At 42.4% G+C, this 20,666-nt stretch overlaps 1 protein-coding gene across 8 annotated transcripts in view; it reads left to right on the top strand.

Moving 5' to 3' along the window:
• ABHD2 (abhydrolase domain containing 2, acylglycerol lipase) overlaps positions 1-20,666 on the top strand; it is a 70,159-nt gene that overhangs the window by 11,314 nt on the left and 38,179 nt on the right. For all 8 annotated transcript variants that reach the window (XR_014785401.1, XR_014785402.1, XR_014785400.1 and 5 more), the window contains exons 3-6: positions 151-352; positions 14,352-14,527; positions 17,023-17,190; positions 19,680-19,863. Coding sequence is in view for 5 of the 8 variants with exons in the window: in XM_084817322.1 (XP_084673448.1) it covers positions 159-352; positions 14,352-14,527; positions 17,023-17,190; positions 19,680-19,863 (722 nt within the window). In the remaining 3 variants the exon portion in view is untranslated. The remainder of the gene's footprint in view (positions 1-150; positions 353-14,351; positions 14,528-17,022; positions 17,191-19,679; positions 19,864-20,666) is intronic.

The raw sequence follows: 20,666 nt of genomic DNA, 5'->3' as shown, positions 1-20,666 counted from the left end.
TGAACTTGCCCTGAGTTGGCTTCTTTATGAATGGTATTTTCTCTTGAAAGCATTTCTAACACTGTGCTTAACAAAAGACCCGTTACCCTACTTTGTAAGGATATCTTGGCTGCTGAAAATAGTTTTCTGAGTTTTTTCTTTCTTTCTCAGATTTCAAGATGAGTTCCATAATGGAAACCCCTGAACTGCCGGCAGTATTTGACGGGGTGAAGTTGGCTGCTGTAGCTGCTGTTCTCTACATTATTGTCCGCTGCTTGAATCTGAAGAGCCCAACTGCCCCTCCAGAGCTCATATACCAAGACACTCCTTTGTCCCGCTTCCTATTGAAGTCATGCCCTCTTCTAACCAAAGAGTGAGTAGCCAGTCAACATTAAACTATGTTCATATGTTCAAATGCAACATGTTAGACATTAGACAAGATACTGTCTTTGGAAACCAACATATGGTGTGAGATCTCTTGTTAGCAATATAATGGAAAACAACTTTTTCATGCTAGAATCTAATAGCATAAAGACCTGATTCAGATGTCACAACAGCCTAGGGTTTTTGAAATCCTGGGTTGTTGTGAGAAAAACAGGAGTGTGCTGGTTCTTGCTGCCTGATTGCTCCCACTGCAGCTGGGTGAAGGCAAACAAACCAGGGATGTCCCATCCTTGGGTTTTTTAGCATGATACCTGAACGCAGACCTCTGGGCTGTTGAGAGAGAGACAACCCAGAGTTGTAACCCATGGTTTGTTCTTTCCCCCGTTTTGTCTCCAGTATCTGATATGGAGAGTGATGCTGCCTCTGTACATCTTGGAGCATCAGCCCAGCTAGGATGGAGGAATGATTTGTGTTGAAATCTGTACAACTGCTTCCTCTGTCCTAAGCTGAAGATGCTTTGTACCAATAGACTAGATTTGTTTACTTCGGATATTGTTGGAATAGAAATACCCATCTGCAGGCAGTTGTTTGGCTCAGGAAATATTGTCATAACCACTTTGCTGCTTATGTAGTCTCAAATCTGCTTTTGTTACAGAGGGGTGTTTATTGGATTCTCATTTCAGTTTATTTTGTTTATTATATTTCTATACCACTGCATAACCGAAACTCACTGAGTGGTTCTCAGGCACTAATATGTTAAACAAGCTATCAGTACCTGCAGAGATTGCACAAGGATGAATGAACCATCCATATTTCAAACTGCTATGGCTCCTGCATGATGGGCAAAATGAGAATCTTGCAAACAAATTCATTTTTCTAGTTCAGATCTACAAAAAGCTTTGTTAGGACAGTATTTCAGTACATGGTTGACTGGCACATTTACCATGTGAAATATTTATTTCAAAGAATGTTGAAGGTACTTGCAGGAAGGTACTCACAATTCCTGAAGTTTTTGCAGGAGGGGCTTTAAGGATGCAATTCTGTGTGTTGCTCCATTGTTGGACAAAAGCCTCCAATGTCCTATCAGGCTGCTGCGAGCAGGGAAGGAGGAGTGACGGAGGTTATTTTCACCTCTCTGTCCTTGTTCTTTTCTTCTGGATGAGCCTCTGAGCCCATCTAGTGGAGGGCTGGGGCTGGAGAGGCCATAGGATTCTTCATAATCTCCCCTCCCCGCCCACCACAACCCCCCTTTCAGACCCCTCCAAGGTCACTTTTGCAACTTTGTAATGTGCCCAGCAAGGTTCTTTCCATGGCATTTCTGAGGGGATTTGGGGAGGGATTGGATTTCAGAGTCCCCCTTCCAAGCAGGGGGACTCTGAAGAATCTTATGGTTCCTGGAATGCCCTCCAGGGACCGTAGGATTGCTTTCTATGTGTACGAAACATCAAGGAGTAGTATTCCTCTAATACAAGTACTGGCTGATACAAATAGCGGAGAGGATTCCTGTATTTATGACAGCAGTATAGAAGCAGAAATGTCAGTAGGTTCAGTTTGAGTATCAGTGCTGCAGAGGTGAGAAGCTGTATCTGCCACTATTTGCACTTCTACACAGCTATCAACGTTATAGTAACCCCCTCTTCCATGGTGGAGGAGATATGTCATTTGTTACATCTGTTCACCCTTCTGGGGAATGTAAACTTGAGTTTCTTACATAGAATGAAGGCAGCATTTAAGCTGTTATGCAACAGAATAGCAGATACAAAAGACAAGCCTCTCACAGAAACTTGTTGAATTCAACAGTGTAGTACTGAATACATCTTGGCTTCCTGAATGAACTCCCAGAGCCTTTATATAGGGGAATATAGTGCTTGTTTAAACCATTAATACAAACTTATATTTTACATGAGTGGGAAGCAGTGTTGAAAATCTCTTGCATTTAGGCCACTAAAAGAATTTGATAAGACTTCGTTATGAGCTAACTATTCTAAATCTGTTTTGTTTAAGCATGGATATAAAGTAAGTGACTTAATTTTTTGGAAATCTCATACTTCAGCCTTCAGGTCAGTGGCTCCCAGAGTAGACGACAATGGTTAAAACCTGAAATCTATTAAAACAGCAGAGCAGAAAAACAGATCAAGAAAAAAGTGCCAGGTCAATGCCAGGCAAGTCTCACAGGAGAGAGCGTTCCAGAGACAGGGCCTTTTCAGATGTTCTCTCTCAGGTCACCACTCACCTTGCCTCTGAGGATCTTAACATCTAAGCAGGCTCATGTGGGAGAAGGCAGTCCTTCAGGTGAATTGGCCCTAGGCTATTTAAAGCTTTAAAGGTTAAAACCAGCACTTTCAATTGTGCTTGGAACCAGACCGGGAGTCACTGTAGCTCTTCTGAAATGGACATGTTGCATATGCCTAGTAATTATTGGCCTAGCTCCCATATTTTGAACTAACTGCAGTTTCCAAACAGCTTTTAAAGGCATCCTTGGATGCAATGCATTTGTGTAATCCAAACAGGATGTTTCCAAAGTATGGATAACTATGGCTAGGATATCTGTGTCCATGAGAGACCTCAGATGATACACCAGGCTCAGCTGGTGTTAAAGTAATTTGTGCCACATAAGCCACTTGCACATCCAAAGACAAAGGCCAGATCCCAGCACCCCAGCCTGCCAACCTGATCGTGTAGGGCAGCGATGGGCAACTTGTGGCCCTCCCAGAACTTGTGGGCCTACAACTTCTATCACCTCTAACCATCAGCTATGCTGGCTAGGACTGATGGGAGTTCTGGCCCTCCAGATATTTTGGCCTACAAGTTGTTCACCCCTGCTGTAGTCCATCCAGAACAGGTTGAGCATCCAGTTCAGATGAACTACCCACCAGCAATACCATTACCACGTCTTGAATGTAGCTTCGGCTTACTGGGTCTTGTTCCGACACTGCTTCAACATTCTGACAGCTTCCCGAGAATTGGATGGTGAGGGAAAAAGAGTTGCATGTCATTGGCATACTGAAGACGTTTCACCTCAAATCCCTGGATGGGATCCAGGATCATGAAGATATTGAATATCATGTAGATCAGAGATGGGGAATGTGTATCTCTCCAAATATTGTTCGACTGCACCTCCCATTATCCCTCACCATTGGCTATGTTAGCTAGGGCTGATGGGAGTTGCAGTCCAGCAACATCTGGAGTGCCACACGTTCCCCACCCCTGCTGTAGATATTGAATAGCATGGATGACAAAATAACACCCTAAGACATACCGTAGCATAATTGCCATGGGGGGAGCAGTAGTTCTCTAGCATCACATATTTGATCCAGGTAGGAACAAACAGTGTAATGCAATGCCTCCAGTCCCTACCTTGGGCAGTTGATCCAGAAGGATGCTGTGGCTGATGCTATTGAAAGGTCTGGGAGAATTAACAGGGACATTTCCGCTGTCCTTCTCCCACCATAGGTCATTCATCAAGCAATGAAAGTCATTTCAGTCCCAGGCCAGAAGCCAGACTGAAATTGATCCACATGATCTGTATAGAGATGTAACATTTCCTGGAATTTTGAAGCCATGGGGGAAAACCTGGTTTTGGGGGGTGGGGAAAAAATGGAAAATTTAGGGAAAATTGAAAAATAAGCAATATTTATTTTTTTAGTACTCTTTACAGATCTGAAGTAACTTTGTTGCTTTAGGACTGCCTTCCCTAACCTGGTGCCCTCCAGATATTTTGGACTTCAGCTCCTATCAGCATCAGGCAGGATGGCCACTGGTCAGGAATGCTGGCCATTGTAGTCCAAAACATCTGGAGGGTATCAGGTTGAGGAAGGCTGCTTTAGGAATGTAAAATAGGCCTTTTAACATCGTAGTTAATGTCAGTGCCTAACTTTTTTTCATCTCAGGGATGCTGCAATTCACTGTGACAATGAACTGATGAGTAAATTCATGTTGAGGGTTCTTCATAATAGAGTGCTGGGCCAAATACTGCTGTCTGAGGAATACTTCAGCCCTGTAGTTGACAGCCCTCTGCTTTATTTTCATATCACTCTTCCCCCCATCCCAATTGCATGCATCTTTGAAATGTACGCATTCTTTTGCCATTGATTAAAGCATATTTGTGTGCATTTTTTAAAGTACACATTTTTCCATGTGCATTTTTCAAATGTACGCATGCTGTTGAATGCATTTTTGTTTGGTCCCTGAATCACATTGCAAAGCTCAGAAATGTACGGACTTCAACTGCAGATTGTGTCCGGTTCCATGTTCAGAAGTCCAGAAAATGCAAACTGGATAAATCGTGATCAGAAGTTAACTGAAATGAATTTCTCATACATTCCTAGAAATTACTTGGGAGAGGGCTGTGTCTTGGAAGCAGGAAGATGCAAGAGAAAAGAGCACTTCCTCATCTTGTTTATATAGCTCTATCTGTTTACTGTTCCCTCCATTCTCTGGAGCTATTTCAGGAAAGGGTAGGTGGGATGTAGAGAATGGCCCCATATCTAGTGTGAAGTTTGGAGGGCTTGTCCATGACTGACTGCCTCAGAGTGGTCTGCCAGCAAAGCCTTTTTATCAAGCTAAGCCTTATGGTGTACACAATTCCTTATAAAATGCAAACATTAAATGCCTTTGTATTGGAACAGTTCATTTCTAACTTTTTTTTAATATGAAGAGGTAGCATCTTGGGATTGGACCCTTAGTACAGATGGCTTGAGGGGAAAAATGCATGTGATCATGGACAATATTATTCTTTTGATTTACCATCTCATAAGACTAGGGATGTATGAAAGTCACTTACCTTTCGTGGATTATGTTGATGGTGTGGGGGGGAGGCATTCTATCTGTCCCTCTGGAATCCTTGACGGTGGGGGGAGGCGATCCGTTCCTCCCCCCCGGAATCCTCCGCAGCCAGCTGTGCTCTGCGGCAGCTCCGCAGAGCAGCTGGCCAGGCCCAGCCAGGCCAGAGCAGTCCGCAGCTGGATTTCCGGCCACGGAGGGCTCTGGGGAAAAAAACAAAACAAAAACCGCGTACGCAAATGGCAGCGGCTATGGCCGCCGCCATTTGCGTTCCTTATTTTTGCCGTCTTAATCTACGTAAATATTTACGTAGACTAAGACGGCGAAAATAAGGGGAACGCAAATAGCGTAGCGGACGCTGTCTGTAGATGTAAATATTTACGTAGACTAAGATGGCCCAAAATAAGGAACGCAAATGGTGGCGGCCGTAGCCGCTGCCATTTGCGTACGCCTTTTTTTTTTTTTACCCAGACGTTTTAGGCTACGTAAAAACTTATGTAGCCTATCATGTCTCTGTAAAAAAACAAACAAACAAACAAAAACTGCAAATGGTGGCGGCGGCTGGTCAGAAGACCAGCAGCCGCCACCGCCCGGAAGATCCACCCCAGGTAAGTCTCGTCCCAGGGGGGATCCGCAGGGGGGCGGGGGGATGGCAGGCCGTTCCGCCACAGATTTCGGGGGGCCGAATGCACTGGCATTCGGCCACACCGTGATCCGTGGCGGAATTCTCTGCCATCCCTACATAAGACCCCCCCCCTCTCTTTCTCTCTCTCTTTTTTTTTTTTAAGGACCTGCAGTGCTTTCCAAGGGCTTGTTTAGTCCTAGCTTCATAAATTTAATGTGCATTTAGGAGTATATATTTGGAGTACCACAGTACTTCATTTAAGAAGACAAAGATGCTTCAGATATGAGTGCGGCTTCAGCAGTTCAGAAGCACAATGTTGGTTCTTTATAGCACTCCTTGTGTAATTGAAATTCCTCCCTTTTTGATGTATATGGGACTGATTTGACAAAATGTTGTCTTGGAAATCATTTTGGCAAATACTTTCAGTGAAGCTTCTGATACTGAAAGCATTGAGAATCTCCACAATTTGGCTGTGAAAAGCTTCATGTTGACATTTGTATTTCAGTTGAATAATAATAATAATAATAATAATTTCATTTCTTATTTTTTCATTTCTATAGCTGAAACTCTCTGGGCAGTTGATAAAAACTAGAAATATTTTGCTAAATATTCTTTTTAAAATCTTATGGGTCCATTCAAACTGCAACACATTTCTGTGATTAACACAGCAGAAGTGAGAGAGTGGGGCCTCACATGCTGGCCCTACCCTTCTGACCTCACCCCCATGCTGTCCATGCGTGGTGGACATGTCTGTAGACGGAAAGCCTGCTGACTAGGTTGGCTATTTTCATGAGCTGGAATCTTGGATCTCAGCTCACGGAGATAGCCTACACATGTTTGGCAAGCTTCCCCTCTGCAGAAATACTACCTCTCCCTCCAAATGTGGGGGTAAGGCTGGCAAGAGACAAGGGGGCAGGGCTAGCACGGGCAGATCCCTTCTCTCTCTGTACAGTGAGTTCAAAATGCTTAAACAAGGCTCTTGTATAGCTGAAATTAGCTGCTGCTTGATAATTAGATCACCATGTTTCACTAGCATCTAGAGGGTTCTGTTTGCATTTAGCATCAGAACCTGGGATACAGTCTGTTACAGCTTTTTGCCACTGTAATATGAGAGGGTTGTTGAAGGAAAGTTGTCTCTGAGGTTCTAGATTTACTGTATAACTAAATACATGTCACATTTTAATATGTAAAAGTAATATGTAATATGTACCCTCCCCCACCATTTTCTGTCTGAGTTCTGACATACAAGCCACGGTTTATGCTAATTGTCATTTACCATTATGTCTGAATTCACAGACCACTGCTCAGCGACATAGGGCCATTTTTCTGCCTCAAAGAGGCTGCCGCATTATGGAGATGGGAGTGAACTTAAAAGGATGCATCCTGAGTAGATGGGGAAATGTAAATGGACAGGCAGCTCACAATCATGGTTTGCCTATTATGCATCTACATGTTCAAGCTGTGGTGTGAGTTCTTAACAATGGCTGGCACAAACAATGGTTTTGTATTATAGCTGAACTTTACCTCTGACTTATCCCTCTGTCTTCTGTCTATTTCAATCTGTTAGGGCGCAATCCTGTCATGATGCTCATAAGCATCAAACTTGGAGGCTTCGGTCATCCTATGCAGAGCGGAAGGAGTGGTGGAAGTGAGCATTTTTGTTAGATGGACTTTTTTGCCCATTGAGCTGGGGTGCTTCAGAGGGGGAGGGAAGGAGGCTGGAGAGGCCTTAGGATAGCTCATATCCCAGCCTCTCCAGACCCCTCCCTGCCCACAGAGATGCTCCCTTTACCCCCTCTCGGAGGTAGCATTCCTGACCTTGGAGAGGCAGTCAGTGCAGTTCTTTCCATGTCAGCCAGGAAGTAGAGGATGGTTGGAGCATAGATTCCTCCCTCTGTGGTTGGAGTGTTGTCGATGTCAGGGTGGAAACTGAGCCCATAGAGCCCCAGAGCAGTTCTGATTCTGAGGAAGAGCAACAACCCGTGGGAGAGGAGCTCACTCATCTCTCACAGGCATAGCGGCAGGGGGAGATTCCTCCTGCCTGCATTCCTGAGAGAGATAGTGACCCTGGCAGTGAGAGTGGGGGAGGGGTTTTTTCTGGATGCTCGGTGCAGACGCAGGGAGCAGTGCCAGGTGGAGGGCGCCGAGAGGAGGCTCTCTGCCTGCTTGGCACTAAAACAACGGTCGCGTCCCAAGGACCCAAGGGTAAGAGGGAGGACCTCTCCATAGCCCATAAGTTCAGAGTCTTCGTGCTCTTCCCCTTCAAACTGGGACCAACTGCATTACCTGGAGCTTAGGCTTCTCTGCTAACTACCCCAGTGCAGTTCCTTGCTTAGTCGCTGGTGATTAGTATCTGAAAGAGTCATTAACTTGTAAAAGGAATAAAGCCTTGGAAAGAATCCTTTCGTCAGTGTCTTGAGTTGGCTATTGGAGGGGACTGTAAGAGGTAGCTAGGGCGCTCCTGACAGTCCCTGACCTTGAATCTTGGGAATCCAAAATAACCTATGGCCCCCCAGATGCTGTGTAGGAGCTATAGGATTGGTCCCTTAGTCATGTGTACTACTTCATTTTGATGTAATGAATGGCCCTTATTTTTCTAGATCCTTTGGCCCTCCCCCCTGTTTTTTTCCTCCAAGCAACCCCACATCTTTTGCGCTTCAACCTTCCAGGGATACTAAAGCCTGAGAAATTTAAAATTGACAAAGTTGTTCCCTGCATCTGTAATGAACTACTGATGTTTGTAATTACTTGGTTTGTTTTTGTGTCTTCATTGTCCAATTAGTGACCATTCTTTTAGCATTATAGTATTGGTTCAATTCACTTCATAACAGAAATATTTCATGTTCTGGCTACTTCTCACTCCTGAAAATGAGTGAATATGTTTAGATTATTATTATATTCTACAATTACAGCAAGCTCAGACAGCAAATATTTACTGTGGTATCACAGGTGAAACATTAACAACTAAATGTATCCTAGAAAAATGTGCATTCTTCAGCTCTTGTGATCAACATTAGTGGAGTACTTGAGAATATTCTCTTCTCTACTTGGGGTAGGTGAGAGCATAGCCTTGTCTGTGCTGCCCCCCCCACCCCCCCGTTATGCAGGGATATTGTATTTTTTTTCTCATTATAAATCTGGAAGCTTTGTGGCAGATTCTCAGATGTTTTTCCATAAGGTATCTTCACTTGCATTGCTGACCAGTATCAGTAAACTGCAACTGAAGCAACTGAAAATTATTTTTGTAACCTTCAGTGGAACTTAAATCTTAAAACTAGCTTTTTCTTTTACTAGTCAAATGTGCTCATATTTTCAGATAGGGTTTTTTCATATTTTGTGTGGTGGTCTTTGGTATTTTGGATTTGAGGGCTCTTTAGAATAAAGTGTGTGATATATTTTTTTAAAGAATTACTTGAGAGCAAGTTTTGAACACAGAAAGGGACTTTCTGAGTAAACATGCATAGAATCGGGCTATAAAGTAAACAGAAAAAATTGGCTGCTGTTAAAGTCAGTGCAAAATGCATGGAATTTTAATTGCTGTGTTCCTCATGGAGTTCCAAGGACCTTATTGGGTCTTAAGGGATTTCGCATGCCTCTTCTAGCTTTATCTCTGACTTTTAAAGGACTGCCAGAAACAAGTAGAAAAAACACACATGGGTCAAACTACTCTCTGTTCTCATAAAGTCAGCTAGTACAGCACTAAGCCTTCTAAAAGATGGCTACATGAAATAATATCACAAGGATAGCATAATTGATGAGGTTACATTTCACTTTCCACATGACCAGTATTTGCATTAATCTGAGTTTTTGTTCTGCTTGCCACAAATCATTCAGCAGTAGTAAACACTCATAATGTTGTTGTGGGTGTTTTTTCTTGTTTTTTTGCAATGAAACTGCGAGTAGCACATGATAAATATTTAAATGCTCTTACCATAGGCAAACTAGCACAATTCTTCTGTTTTCAGCTCAGATAAAATAGTTCAGTGTCTAATCTGCTGAGCTGAACTTTTTGCATTTTACAGTAATGTAAATTGCCCCATTTGGTGGAAAGGCAGGACATAAATGTTACAAATAAACAAATAAAATGGCTTTTTGCTGCCCTCAGGGTGATACGGAAGAGAGTACATACTGTATATTAGATTGTTGTTTTCCTGTACCTAGATAGTGTGATACTGGGATGAAACTTGTCCTGTTTCAATGTCCACGAGCTTGAGAGGCTCCTCCATAGTTAACTTCCAGAGAAATGGAATTTGCAAAGTATAATTCTAAAGTAAGAATTTTCTATAGATGTATATCAAGAATGCCTTGGTCATGGATGAGGCAATGGAAGACACTTGGCAGTAAGGCACTCTATATTTGCCTTGAGAAGCATTGCTCAGACTCAGTGAATTCGCTAATGATTGCTTGAGAACATGGGCCATTTAATGAGACTATTTGTAATGAATTAGACTGCATATTGAGGCTGTTGAAAGGTCCTTAGATGCAAATATTATGGAAAGGGGAGCTGACCCTTGGTCTGGGCAAGGATTATGGCATGTCCGACGTGGCTGAAAACAAACAGGATTGATAACAAAGTTCAGCGGAAGTACAGCAGAAATTGCTAGCTGATAAATTGCTCACCAGTGACAGTTGTGTAAATAAAAATACAGTTAACTATCTGTTGTCAAACTTTATTATATTCAGCTGCAGTACAAACTGTTTTTCTCACCAGCATAACGCAGGGTTGAACAGTGGAAATTTGCAGCACAAACAAACCTTTATTGTGAGAACAGACATGAAATGGGGAGAAGCTCTGTGTTGGGTTGTAAAATATTGTGCTTCAAAGAGGAAGTGTAGAGGTTGGTGAAACCCTTGAGATTTACAAACTTCTTGCCTTCGTGGTTGGTGAGAAAACAGGAAAAGGTAGTCCCTTGACCTTAAGTTGTATAATACCCAGAACTAGTTTTGGTAGAAAAACATTTAATGTTTGGTAATTTCCAGAGGGGTATCCATGTTAGTTTATTTTGCAGCAAAAATTACAAAGTATTGTGGCACCTTTAAAGGCTAACACATTTATCATAGCATAATGGATGTCATGGATGAGGAAGCTTATAGTGTGGGCAAGACATAATTTATTTAAAAAATGCTTAGGTCTGGTAATAACTAAATCTGACACTTTTAAGTTACAATTTTAAAACAAAAATCATCAGTCCATGTAGTTTCTGTCCTTTTGCACTCTATGTTTCTACTGAATGCAACATGTTCAGTATTGACCTATTTTTACTGTCCTCTCTTGAACAGTTTCCACTTGTCCCGAATCTTGGAATTTAACGTTAGTGTCAAAGCTGTAGTGCCTGCAGCTTAGGACAAGTCCTCAACACTGAGCTAAATTACCATAAGATAATGGATGATGTTAGCAGAATGAAGATGTTTAGTTTGATTTACAGACCCCTGTGAACTTCCTGTGTTTTGCCTCTAGCATATTTATTCTTGAAGATGGAGAAATATATGCACCTAGAAAAGTATGTAAAAAGCTTCGAACCTAGAAAGATCAGCTAATCTTTCTGAGATGTGCACCCCATACTCAGTCACAGGCTCTCTCTTCACTTTATGTATCTGCTGGCCACAGGTTTGTGTTGTCTGTAGCCTTTAGCTTCAGTGAATACAAGCAAGTGCAAAAGTGTCTCTCTTTTTTAAATAATTAATTTTTGTTCTTAGGATTTATTCAGAGGGATTCTTACTCAATCTCTGTTTTAACTTAATCATTTTATCTTGTGTTGGTTCCTTTTAACATACTTGCTGTATCTACTTTATTTTTTATTCTGTGAACGCATTAACCTCTGTTCTTGTCTGGGCCAACTCGTGGGAGGTAGCACAGTATTGCCTAAAATCTAATACCTATTGGCCATCTCCTGAACTTGAAAAATGGGAATTATTTGGGTTACTAGCATTAACTATTTTACTAATGATAACACTGCCTAAATATATTTAATTGATAATGTTCTTAAGCAGCCACTAAACCCTTTCAGTCATGCTCCAAAACTTTATTGGGAAGTTGTTTCATATGCCTACAATTAGAACAAGCAATATAAATGCCAGTATATCTCATTATTCTCAAGATCCTATTAAATGCTTTTACTATTGTTCAACAGCTGGAAACTGTAGCATCTCTAGCATCCAGTTTAGACTAACATGACTATGGTGGTGTCTGGACGATTGTGGTTTCTCCCCCTGCCCCCATGCATACTGCACGCATGACTACCATTTACGTAATTACCTGTGCTGCATTGCTGGTTGGCGTGTTGTCCGAACCCATTGTGTGGAGCGGGCTTCATACCCACCCTACAACCCCTACTCTGCATTGTGGGTGGGTATGAAGCCACCCCTGCCACGCTATGTGCCAGGTTTGGATGATACACTAACCCAGGCTGCAGAGCAGTAATTATGTAAACAACCGGCGCACGCGTGGTGTGCACAGGGGGAGATGCCCTGATGGCTTCTTCTCTCTACATGATTTTTCAAACCCAGTCTGTAAGTAGTAGAGTTGGGTGAATTTTGCTCCGTTTACTAGGGGAAGAAGAGTCAGTTTGTGTATAAACGGAAGCTAGTTGGTTGTGTCTGTTTTATATTTCACTTGCATATAATCAAAATGACTTGATTATTTCAACATTTGCATCAATGTTGTAGGTGTTGCCAAACTACTGCTGCGCATATTCTGGAATTATTAACCACAAGGACCTTAAGCGTATTCAGAACACTTGTCTAATGTGGCTACCAGCTGAAAACACGTTATGGAAATAAAAAGAACACAGCCAAGCTGCTCCAAAAATGATCTGTATTTCCAGTGTTGGTGTTTAATGTCTTAACTAGATCATGCTGATGACCCTTCATAAATAATAAATTGGGAACACCAAACATCAGACAGGATATGAAAGATGTATGAATGTGTCTATGAAATAATTGGGTAGGGTTATGATGCTGATCAATTAACTACCTGTTACTTGATTACAGTCAAAGATTCCATGAAATCACAAATTCTCTATGCAAGCAGCAGCCTTTTTAATTGCATCATAGTGTCTTCTGATAGTAGTGGAAGTCCCTTCACTCCTGAGACCCTCAGGGGTGTGTGTGTGTGTGTGTGTGTGTGTGTGAGAGAGAGAGAGAGAGACTCTCACCCAAACCTTTAATTCTGTAAGTGAGCACCTCTACACTGCAACTCTGATATTTTCTGCGTTTTTTGACAGTGGTTATCTACAAGCTTTATTCAGGTTCATGAGCGATATTGCCTGGCTTCCTCTTTTTGTTTGAATGCTGTCCTCCTTTTGTTTGAATAAATCACTGATGAAAGAACTAGCCTTCATTTGCACCATTCTAGTGTGTTGTGCAATATGACCTAGCTATGCCATAAATATGACCTAGCTGTGTGGTACAATATAACAGTTGTGCCATAACCTTCAGTGTACTGACCTGCCCTCTTCCCTCCCGATACAGCCATGTAGCCTAGTGCTTCCTATTGGCCATGTGCTATAACAGCAGCCATGTATAACCAGGAGTAGAATTCAGGAGGAAGCATGAAGCAAGCACGCATAAGTTACAAGTGCACAGGAATCAGGACAACCACTGAGACTGCTGCATTTGCTCTAAAGATGAGAGAGCTAGGTATGATGCAGAAGGGATTGGACTCTGGAGTATTCAAAACCCCCAGTTCTTTTAATTAACATAATTCTTTCTGTTCTAATAAATCAGTGATTTTACTGCAATTGAGCAAGTGCACACTTGTTTTTACTGGTCAAATGTCAGCTCTAGAACTGATGATTAGTAAGCTATGTATCCGTGGCTACTTCCTTAGAATCACAGAATCGTAGAATAGTAGGGTTGGAAGGGGCCTACAAGGCCATCGAGTCCAACCCCCTGCTCAATGCAGGAATCCAAGTCAGAGCATCCCTGACAGATGGCTGTCCTTCCCACTGTTTGAAAAATTCTCTTGACCTTTGTATGGTCTCAAAGAAAAGTCCATCCTTATTGACATGTGCTGGCATTCTTGATATACCTTCAAAAGAGGCTGCTCCGATCTGGCAGTTTGGGATTACATACCAGCTGATTTCTGGAAGCTGTACTGGTGTCACTAAAATAGACAAAGGCATCCACCATGTCCTTCTCTCTTTTCCTTCTCTCTCTCCACACCCCCCTCCAAATTTCCCTCTTCAATTCCCTAGGAACCATAAATCTGAGATAAAAGGCCATCTGCTTTGGCACCAGGCCATACCACTTTCCTGATAAGCATGGTACAGATGTTATTTCCTCCCTTGAAAGGAAGTGCATTTATAAGCATTCTGCACTGTAGTGGAGTGCTTGTCAGAGATCACTAAATTGTATTTGATGTCTGATCAACAGGGTGGTGCTGCAGATGTATCATCTGTTGCCCTTTGGTACTTATTGGACAACTGCTCCTTAATTTTTACCAAGTGGACTGGGAAGATTGGCGGGTACTTCTGAACATCACAAAATCCTACCCCAGGACAAAAATGTCCTTGTTTCAAATATGAAAGCTGCTGCCTTAAAGCAAATAGCTAAATAGTTTTGTTTTGATTTTCATTTTTAGGTACATTCCACCTCTGATCTGGGGGAAGAGTGGTCACATCCAGACTGCCCTTTATGGGAAGATGGGGAGAGTAAGATCGCCACATCCTTATGGACTTCGCAAGTACCTCACAATGTCAGATGGTGCAACAGCAACTTTTGACCTCTTTGAACCACTGGCTGAAAACTGCATTAGAGGTTAGACAACCAGCTGTGCCAGTCCATTGTTTGTTGACCTATAGGCTTGAGTAAACGTTTGGGGGAATCTATATTGCTACTTTTGATTACCATAGGCAGGTCAGGGCACCACTTATTTCATAACTCTGGGCCAAGTTTAAGTATTCTCTTTTGTGCCTGGCCTATCAACATTTGAAGCTAGTGCTATTACGAATCATGTACAACATTATTTCTACAGCCAGCTGATGAGATGCAGTGCTTCATGGCCTAGATTTCTAGTTTAGGTAATGGGTATAAAAGTGCTATTCTTGTGACCCATAAAGAACATAATCTTAGGATTAAGGTCTCCAAAGAGGCTGTTTAGACTATAGGATTTTTCCCTTGTGTGTAAGTGCTTAATTAAATCTGGAATCTTTATTTAAAAAAAAAATTGTAGAAGAGTAAATATAACTTACCAGAATTTAGTGAACCACCCTAAAGACAATAATTGGTGTTGTCCTTGTGAAGGCAAAGCATATGGGGCTGTTGATTTTGTTAGTTTTGAAATATTGTCCATGTGTACAGGAAGTTGCTGCTAGATCCCCTGAGTATCTACTCTCAAGTGTTGTCCTTTTGCTAAATAACGGGGTTGGCTCCAGCTACCAACAGCCTTTTTCCAGTATAGGTAACAATACAAGGAGCTGTAGAGCTTTAAGATGTCCCTTAGATTTCTTTAAAAATTCAGCACTAAGGTATCTGTTCCTGGCAGTTGTTTTCCTTCTGCACAGCCCAACAATATTGATTTGATCTTCAAAAGAAGTTTGTCACTCCAGATTTATCACTTTCCAGATAAGTGTGTAAATTCAGGCTCTTACTTGCTAAAACCAAGCAGTTCTTTGTCTTACCTAGCTCCTCTTCCTAGTTCTCCTAAAAGACTAGTCAGTATCGTTTGTTTTAATGAGATACATTACCTAACTCAAGGAAGGTTTATTTATGAAAAATTCAAAAGTAAATTATATCAGAAATAGCTTACTTTATGTAATTTATTGCCAGTTGTTTTGAGTCTTTCTGAAAAAGCAGGATAAAAATAATATTTTTTCACTATTTAGAAAAACCCAAACTGAAAGGACTTCAACCAAATTAGGACTGCAATTCTGTATATATAAAATTAAGTATAATACAAGGAGAGGGCGGAAAAAAGTGTGGGTGGAGGAAGAACCTTATAGGATTATAGCAGTTGGTATTACACGGGGAAGTTGGCATTGAATCCCTGTCCAAAGGTCTGGAGACGGTGAGTGGCTGGATGGGGAAAATAAGCTGAAGCTGAACCCTGACAAGACCGAGGTACTTTTGGTGGGAGACAAGAGGAGGCTGGGGGATGTTGACCTGGTGTTGAATGGGGTACGGCTACCCTTGAAAGACCAGGTCCGCAGCCTGGGGGTCATTTTGGACTCCCAGCTGTCCATGGAGGCTCAGGTGTCAGCTGTGAGCCGGACAGCGCTGTATCAACTCCATCTGATACAGCGGCTGCGCCCCTTCCTTCCCGACCATCTGCTCCTCTTGGTAGTACATGCCCTGGTCTCCTCTCGTTTAGACTACTGTAATGCGCTCTACGTGGGGTTACCCTTGAAGACGGTTCGGAAGCTGCAGCTGGTACAGAACGCGGCGGCTCGCCTGATTAAAGGCAGCCGCCGGCGAGATCACATCACTCCAGTGCTGAAGGGGTTGCACTGGTTACCAGTTGTTTTCCGGGCCAAATTCAAGGTGTTGGTTTTGACCTTTAAAACCCTATATGGTTCCAGCCCAGCCTATCTTAAGGAGCGCCTCCAGCAACACCAGACAGGCCGCTTAACAAGATCAGCCTCGGATGGCCTTCTCTCTGTCCCATCAGCCAGGACAGCTAGACTGGTGGGGACGAGGGAGAGGGCCTTTTCTGTGGTGGCCCCCACTCTGTGGAACTCCCTAGGGAACCGCCATGCCCCCTCTTTAATGAGCTTCCGTCGTGCATTAAAAGCGTGGTTGTTCAGGCAGGCATTTGGGGTGGGTTAGGGTAGTTTAGAAAATGTTTTTACTGTAGAATTTTATTGTTTTAAACTGTTTTATTGTATGCTGTACATTGCCCAGAGTGGCTGGGTGACCAGCCAGATGGGTGATTAATAAATTTAATAATAAATAAATAAATTGCCAGCGATCAGCTAGCTGGAGGAATAGTTTGGTGCCGACAGTAATTTGTTAAAATAAATTATCTGTCAATTGAAAGAACTTGGGTAAATGAACTCTGAAGTTGCATAGGGCATATCGTGCATTTTCCTTGATGATGTAAACATAGATAATACGTGACTACACATTAAGCAAAGTGTGTGTGTGTGTGTGTGTGTGTGTAAGTAAAAGAAAATGAGAGCAAAAATTGCTTTCTTCTGAAATAATGTGTTCACTGTCTTTGGGAATAGAATGAAACCATGATATATCTCACACAGCTTAGTGTATCCTTCAGCTTTCTCTTAAATTCTCTTCCCCCAACCCTTTTCATTGTACAGAAGAGATCACCATGGTAATCTGCCCTGGAATAGCCAATCACAGTGAGAAGCAATATATCCGCACCTTTGTTGACTACGCCCAGAAGAATGGCTATCGATGTGCTGTGTTAAACCACCTTGGAGCGCTGCCAAACATTGAGCTGACTTCGCCACGCATGTTCACTTATGGTAAATATTTGTTGGTTCTTCCATCTTTAGCTTGAAGTTTGACCAAGCACACTAGTGTCAGACATATGCTACATTTGGCTTGAACTTGTTGATGCCTTGTGAAGCTTGAGAGTTCTGCCTGCGATTAGAAATTGGCCCTCTTCACAAATCCCCAAACAGGATGACTTGTTTGATTTTCTCTTTTGAAACTGAACAGTCTTTCAACAAGGGAATTGACAACTGATACAGACGCTATTACATGGACTAAGTCTGCACTAATTTTGCCTGCAGATATTGATTCTTCAAATCCCTCTATTTACAGTATAAAACATTCGGAAGCGTGGTTGCACTGCCAAACGACTAGAAAGGAAAACTGGTTTGGAGAGGGTGACCTGGTGAACTGAGACAATTCTTGTGTCACCAGTGTTTTACCATATATAATAGCAGAATGGGATGACCAGAAGAAAAGGGCCTTTGAGAGGGCTGCTTTTTTCATAGAATGATACATTTACTGGATATACAGATGTTGGCAAGCTGGTAATGCTATAGCATATCTGTCTTTAGCTGCTATCTAAAGTGAGTGATATACAGCTTGTCAAGATAACTGTAGCCCCGTTGGAGAGCAGGTGAGCACAATGATATCTAAGTGGGGTGGGAGCTCTTTTGTTGATATAGGCCTGTTGGCTCTTGCCACTACTTGTACCTTGCTGTTTGTGATGAGAATCTCAAGCCTCCAGGGTGAATGGCTGCTCTTTAATAACCATAGTCTATTGCAGCCCCCAGGAGATACTTCTAGATTGTTGTTGAGCAACCCAAAACATTGCTGTAAAGCTTTGCACTGCCCCTCTTTCCAGTGGGAATTGCTTTCTTTGTGGCTCAGGTATGGTGATCATAAACAAGGCTTGAAAAACATTCTGAAGAATGAAGACAGCCTGTCTGCCAAAATGTACTGTGCAGCTGCTCACCTTCCTGAAATGTTAAGTTCCCCAAATCAAGTTATGACACATCTCTCAAGGGAGGGGAACACATCTCCAATTCTGCCCCTGCTGAGTATGCTGTCAGGAGTATAGCTTTCTGGCTGGACATCTAGTCTGGCCACAGCCACTTCATTCTCTTCTCATTAGGAGGACATCCTTCCCTGAAACGAAAGAGGTAAAATGATGATAGCACGTACAATGATAAAGTGACAATGGCAAGTACGTCCCAAGCCTCAGTGCGAAGCTAGGCACACCTTGTTCATCCAGAGGAAGACAGGCAGGAAAAAAGCAAATGAGGCCACTACATTCAAAGGTGGGGAGTGTGCTGCTTTACAGTGGTGGTAAGAAGAAAAGGAAGTAAGAGGTGGAAAGAGCTGCAGCAGCCACAAGGATAGATGAAGGGGATTGGGAGCTAAAGAGGAAACAGCACCTGTAGCTAGAGCCCCAGTGTTAGGCTTACTGCCCAACCAATGTTTCAGAAAGGTGCGTGGCAAGACCCTCTCTTCCTGCTTCTCCATAATGTGCTTGGGTATGTGAAGTTAGGAATATGAATGTGTGAGACTTGGCAATAATTCTTTGTGATCTTCCACGGGTTGCAAGAGTCTCTCTGAAGCCCATGTTAAGTCTGTTGTTGCTTAATGATAGCAGCGCATAACCCTGTATCAGACACTTAGCCAAAGTGAGCCCCTGGGGTCAGAATGATAGTTACTTTAAGGCACACCCCCATTCTTGCTCCTGGTTTTGTGTTTTTTAATATAGCAGTCCATGAGGGTTTACTTCAACAGGTTGCTGTATAACTCAGCCAAGCGTTATATATAATGGCTTGATCTGATTGTTTTTCAAGGAGAGGGTATTGACAGTAAGATATAAGCTTAAGAACCTGGTTGCAAAGGAATTGCACGGGTGTTCTGTTGGTATGAATAGATAGTTTTCAGCCCAGTTCTAAATATGTGTACAAATACTTTGTAGGGAGGATTACAGTTAAATGCATAAATGAGACAACTTTCCTCATATACTGATGAATTCTGTGGCTGCTGAAAATCTGGAATACATGCAGGCACTAAGTGTTATGCACTGGAAATAAGGGTGTGTGTGTGTGTGTGTGTGTTACTTTTATCAACTTCTCTCCCATTACCAAGCTGGAAGAAGTGACAGTGTGTGGATTATTTTTAGTTGTCACTTTTGGCTGAGTCCAGATGGCTGGTGAACAGAGTGAAGCATTTTGAAAGACTCCCTTTGATCCAGTATTTAAAAACTACTACAAAGCAGTTGGAGGTTCTGTTCATAAGGCAGTAAAGAGTTTTTCAGAACAGCATATGTGTATTTCATCATTGCTCTCTGCTTATGTTCTTCCTCTATATTGCCTTCTGGAATATCACGATGACTGTGCTAAAACACCTGTCCTTCTCCAACTGTGAATGATATTGTTAGAAACACAGTCTCTCTAAATGTGCATGTGAGCCTTTGGGGAAGATTGGGGCTTTAGATGAATCTGTGATGTATGGCTTACTTGGTCTCTTCACTGTTTCACAGGTTGCACCTGGGAATTTGGAGCCATGGTGAGCTACATCAGGAAAACATATCCCCAGTCCAAGCTGGTTGTTGTAGGCTTCAGTCTGGGTGGAAATATAGTGTGCAAATATTTGGGGGAGAATCAGTCTAACCAGGACTGTGTATTGTGCTGTGTCAGCGTGTGTCAAGGATACAGTGCCCTGAGGTAAGCTTGATCTCATGCTTTGGTTTTGTAGGGCAGGAGGTGAATGCTATTGCTGGTGGTGATTAGTACAATATGTTACATGTGGTGTTGCAGGTCCAAAATAGGGCAGCAAGATTGTTAACAAGAATTGACTGATATGATCACATTATGCCAGTGCTTTGTGATCTGCACTGGCTTCCAGTCTGTTTCTGGGCCCAGTTCAAAGTGCTGGTATTAACTTTTAAAGCCCTAATTGGCTTGTGGCTGGGTTAACTGAAGGATAGTCTTCTCCCATATATACTTGCCTGGACTTTAACGTAGTCTCCAATATATACCTGCAAGGAATTTAAGGTAATCTTCAGAGGCCCTTTTCCAGGTGCCCCCACCAAATGAGCTGAGGTGAATGGCTACTAAGGAAAGGCCTTTTCAGTGGTGGCACCTTTGTTGTGGAATGCCATCCCCCAAGAGGCTTACCTGACGTCTGTATTGTAATCTTTTTATTGTGTTTTATGGTTTTACGTCTTCTTTTGTGAACCTCATTGGCAACTTCAGCTATTGGTTACTACAGAAATGTAGTAAATGTAATAAATAAAATAAAAAAGCAAGAACAGGTTATACTGCCCAACCTTGTATTGATTGGAAGCAAGGCGCAAAGCATTTCTGACTGTCCTGGCTTTGTGGTACTTTATGGTCTCAGAAGTTTTTGTTCACCATGTCCAGCCTCATGGCAATAATGTGCAACGGTGAAGATTCCCTTAGCTGTTTGTACAGATCAGGAATCACACACAGCTCACATGGAAGTAGGAGTAATATGGATATGAGAG

The sequence above is a fragment of the Heloderma suspectum genome, chromosome 11 (assembly GCF_057233095.1).
Source record: "Heloderma suspectum isolate Gila_16-S chromosome 11, 16-S_ref, whole genome shotgun sequence".
NCBI classification, from domain to species: Eukaryota; Metazoa; Chordata; class Lepidosauria; order Squamata; family Helodermatidae; genus Heloderma; species Heloderma suspectum.
The sequence above is the reverse complement of the archived record's forward strand: the minus strand, read 5'-3'. Positions and strand labels throughout refer to the sequence as shown.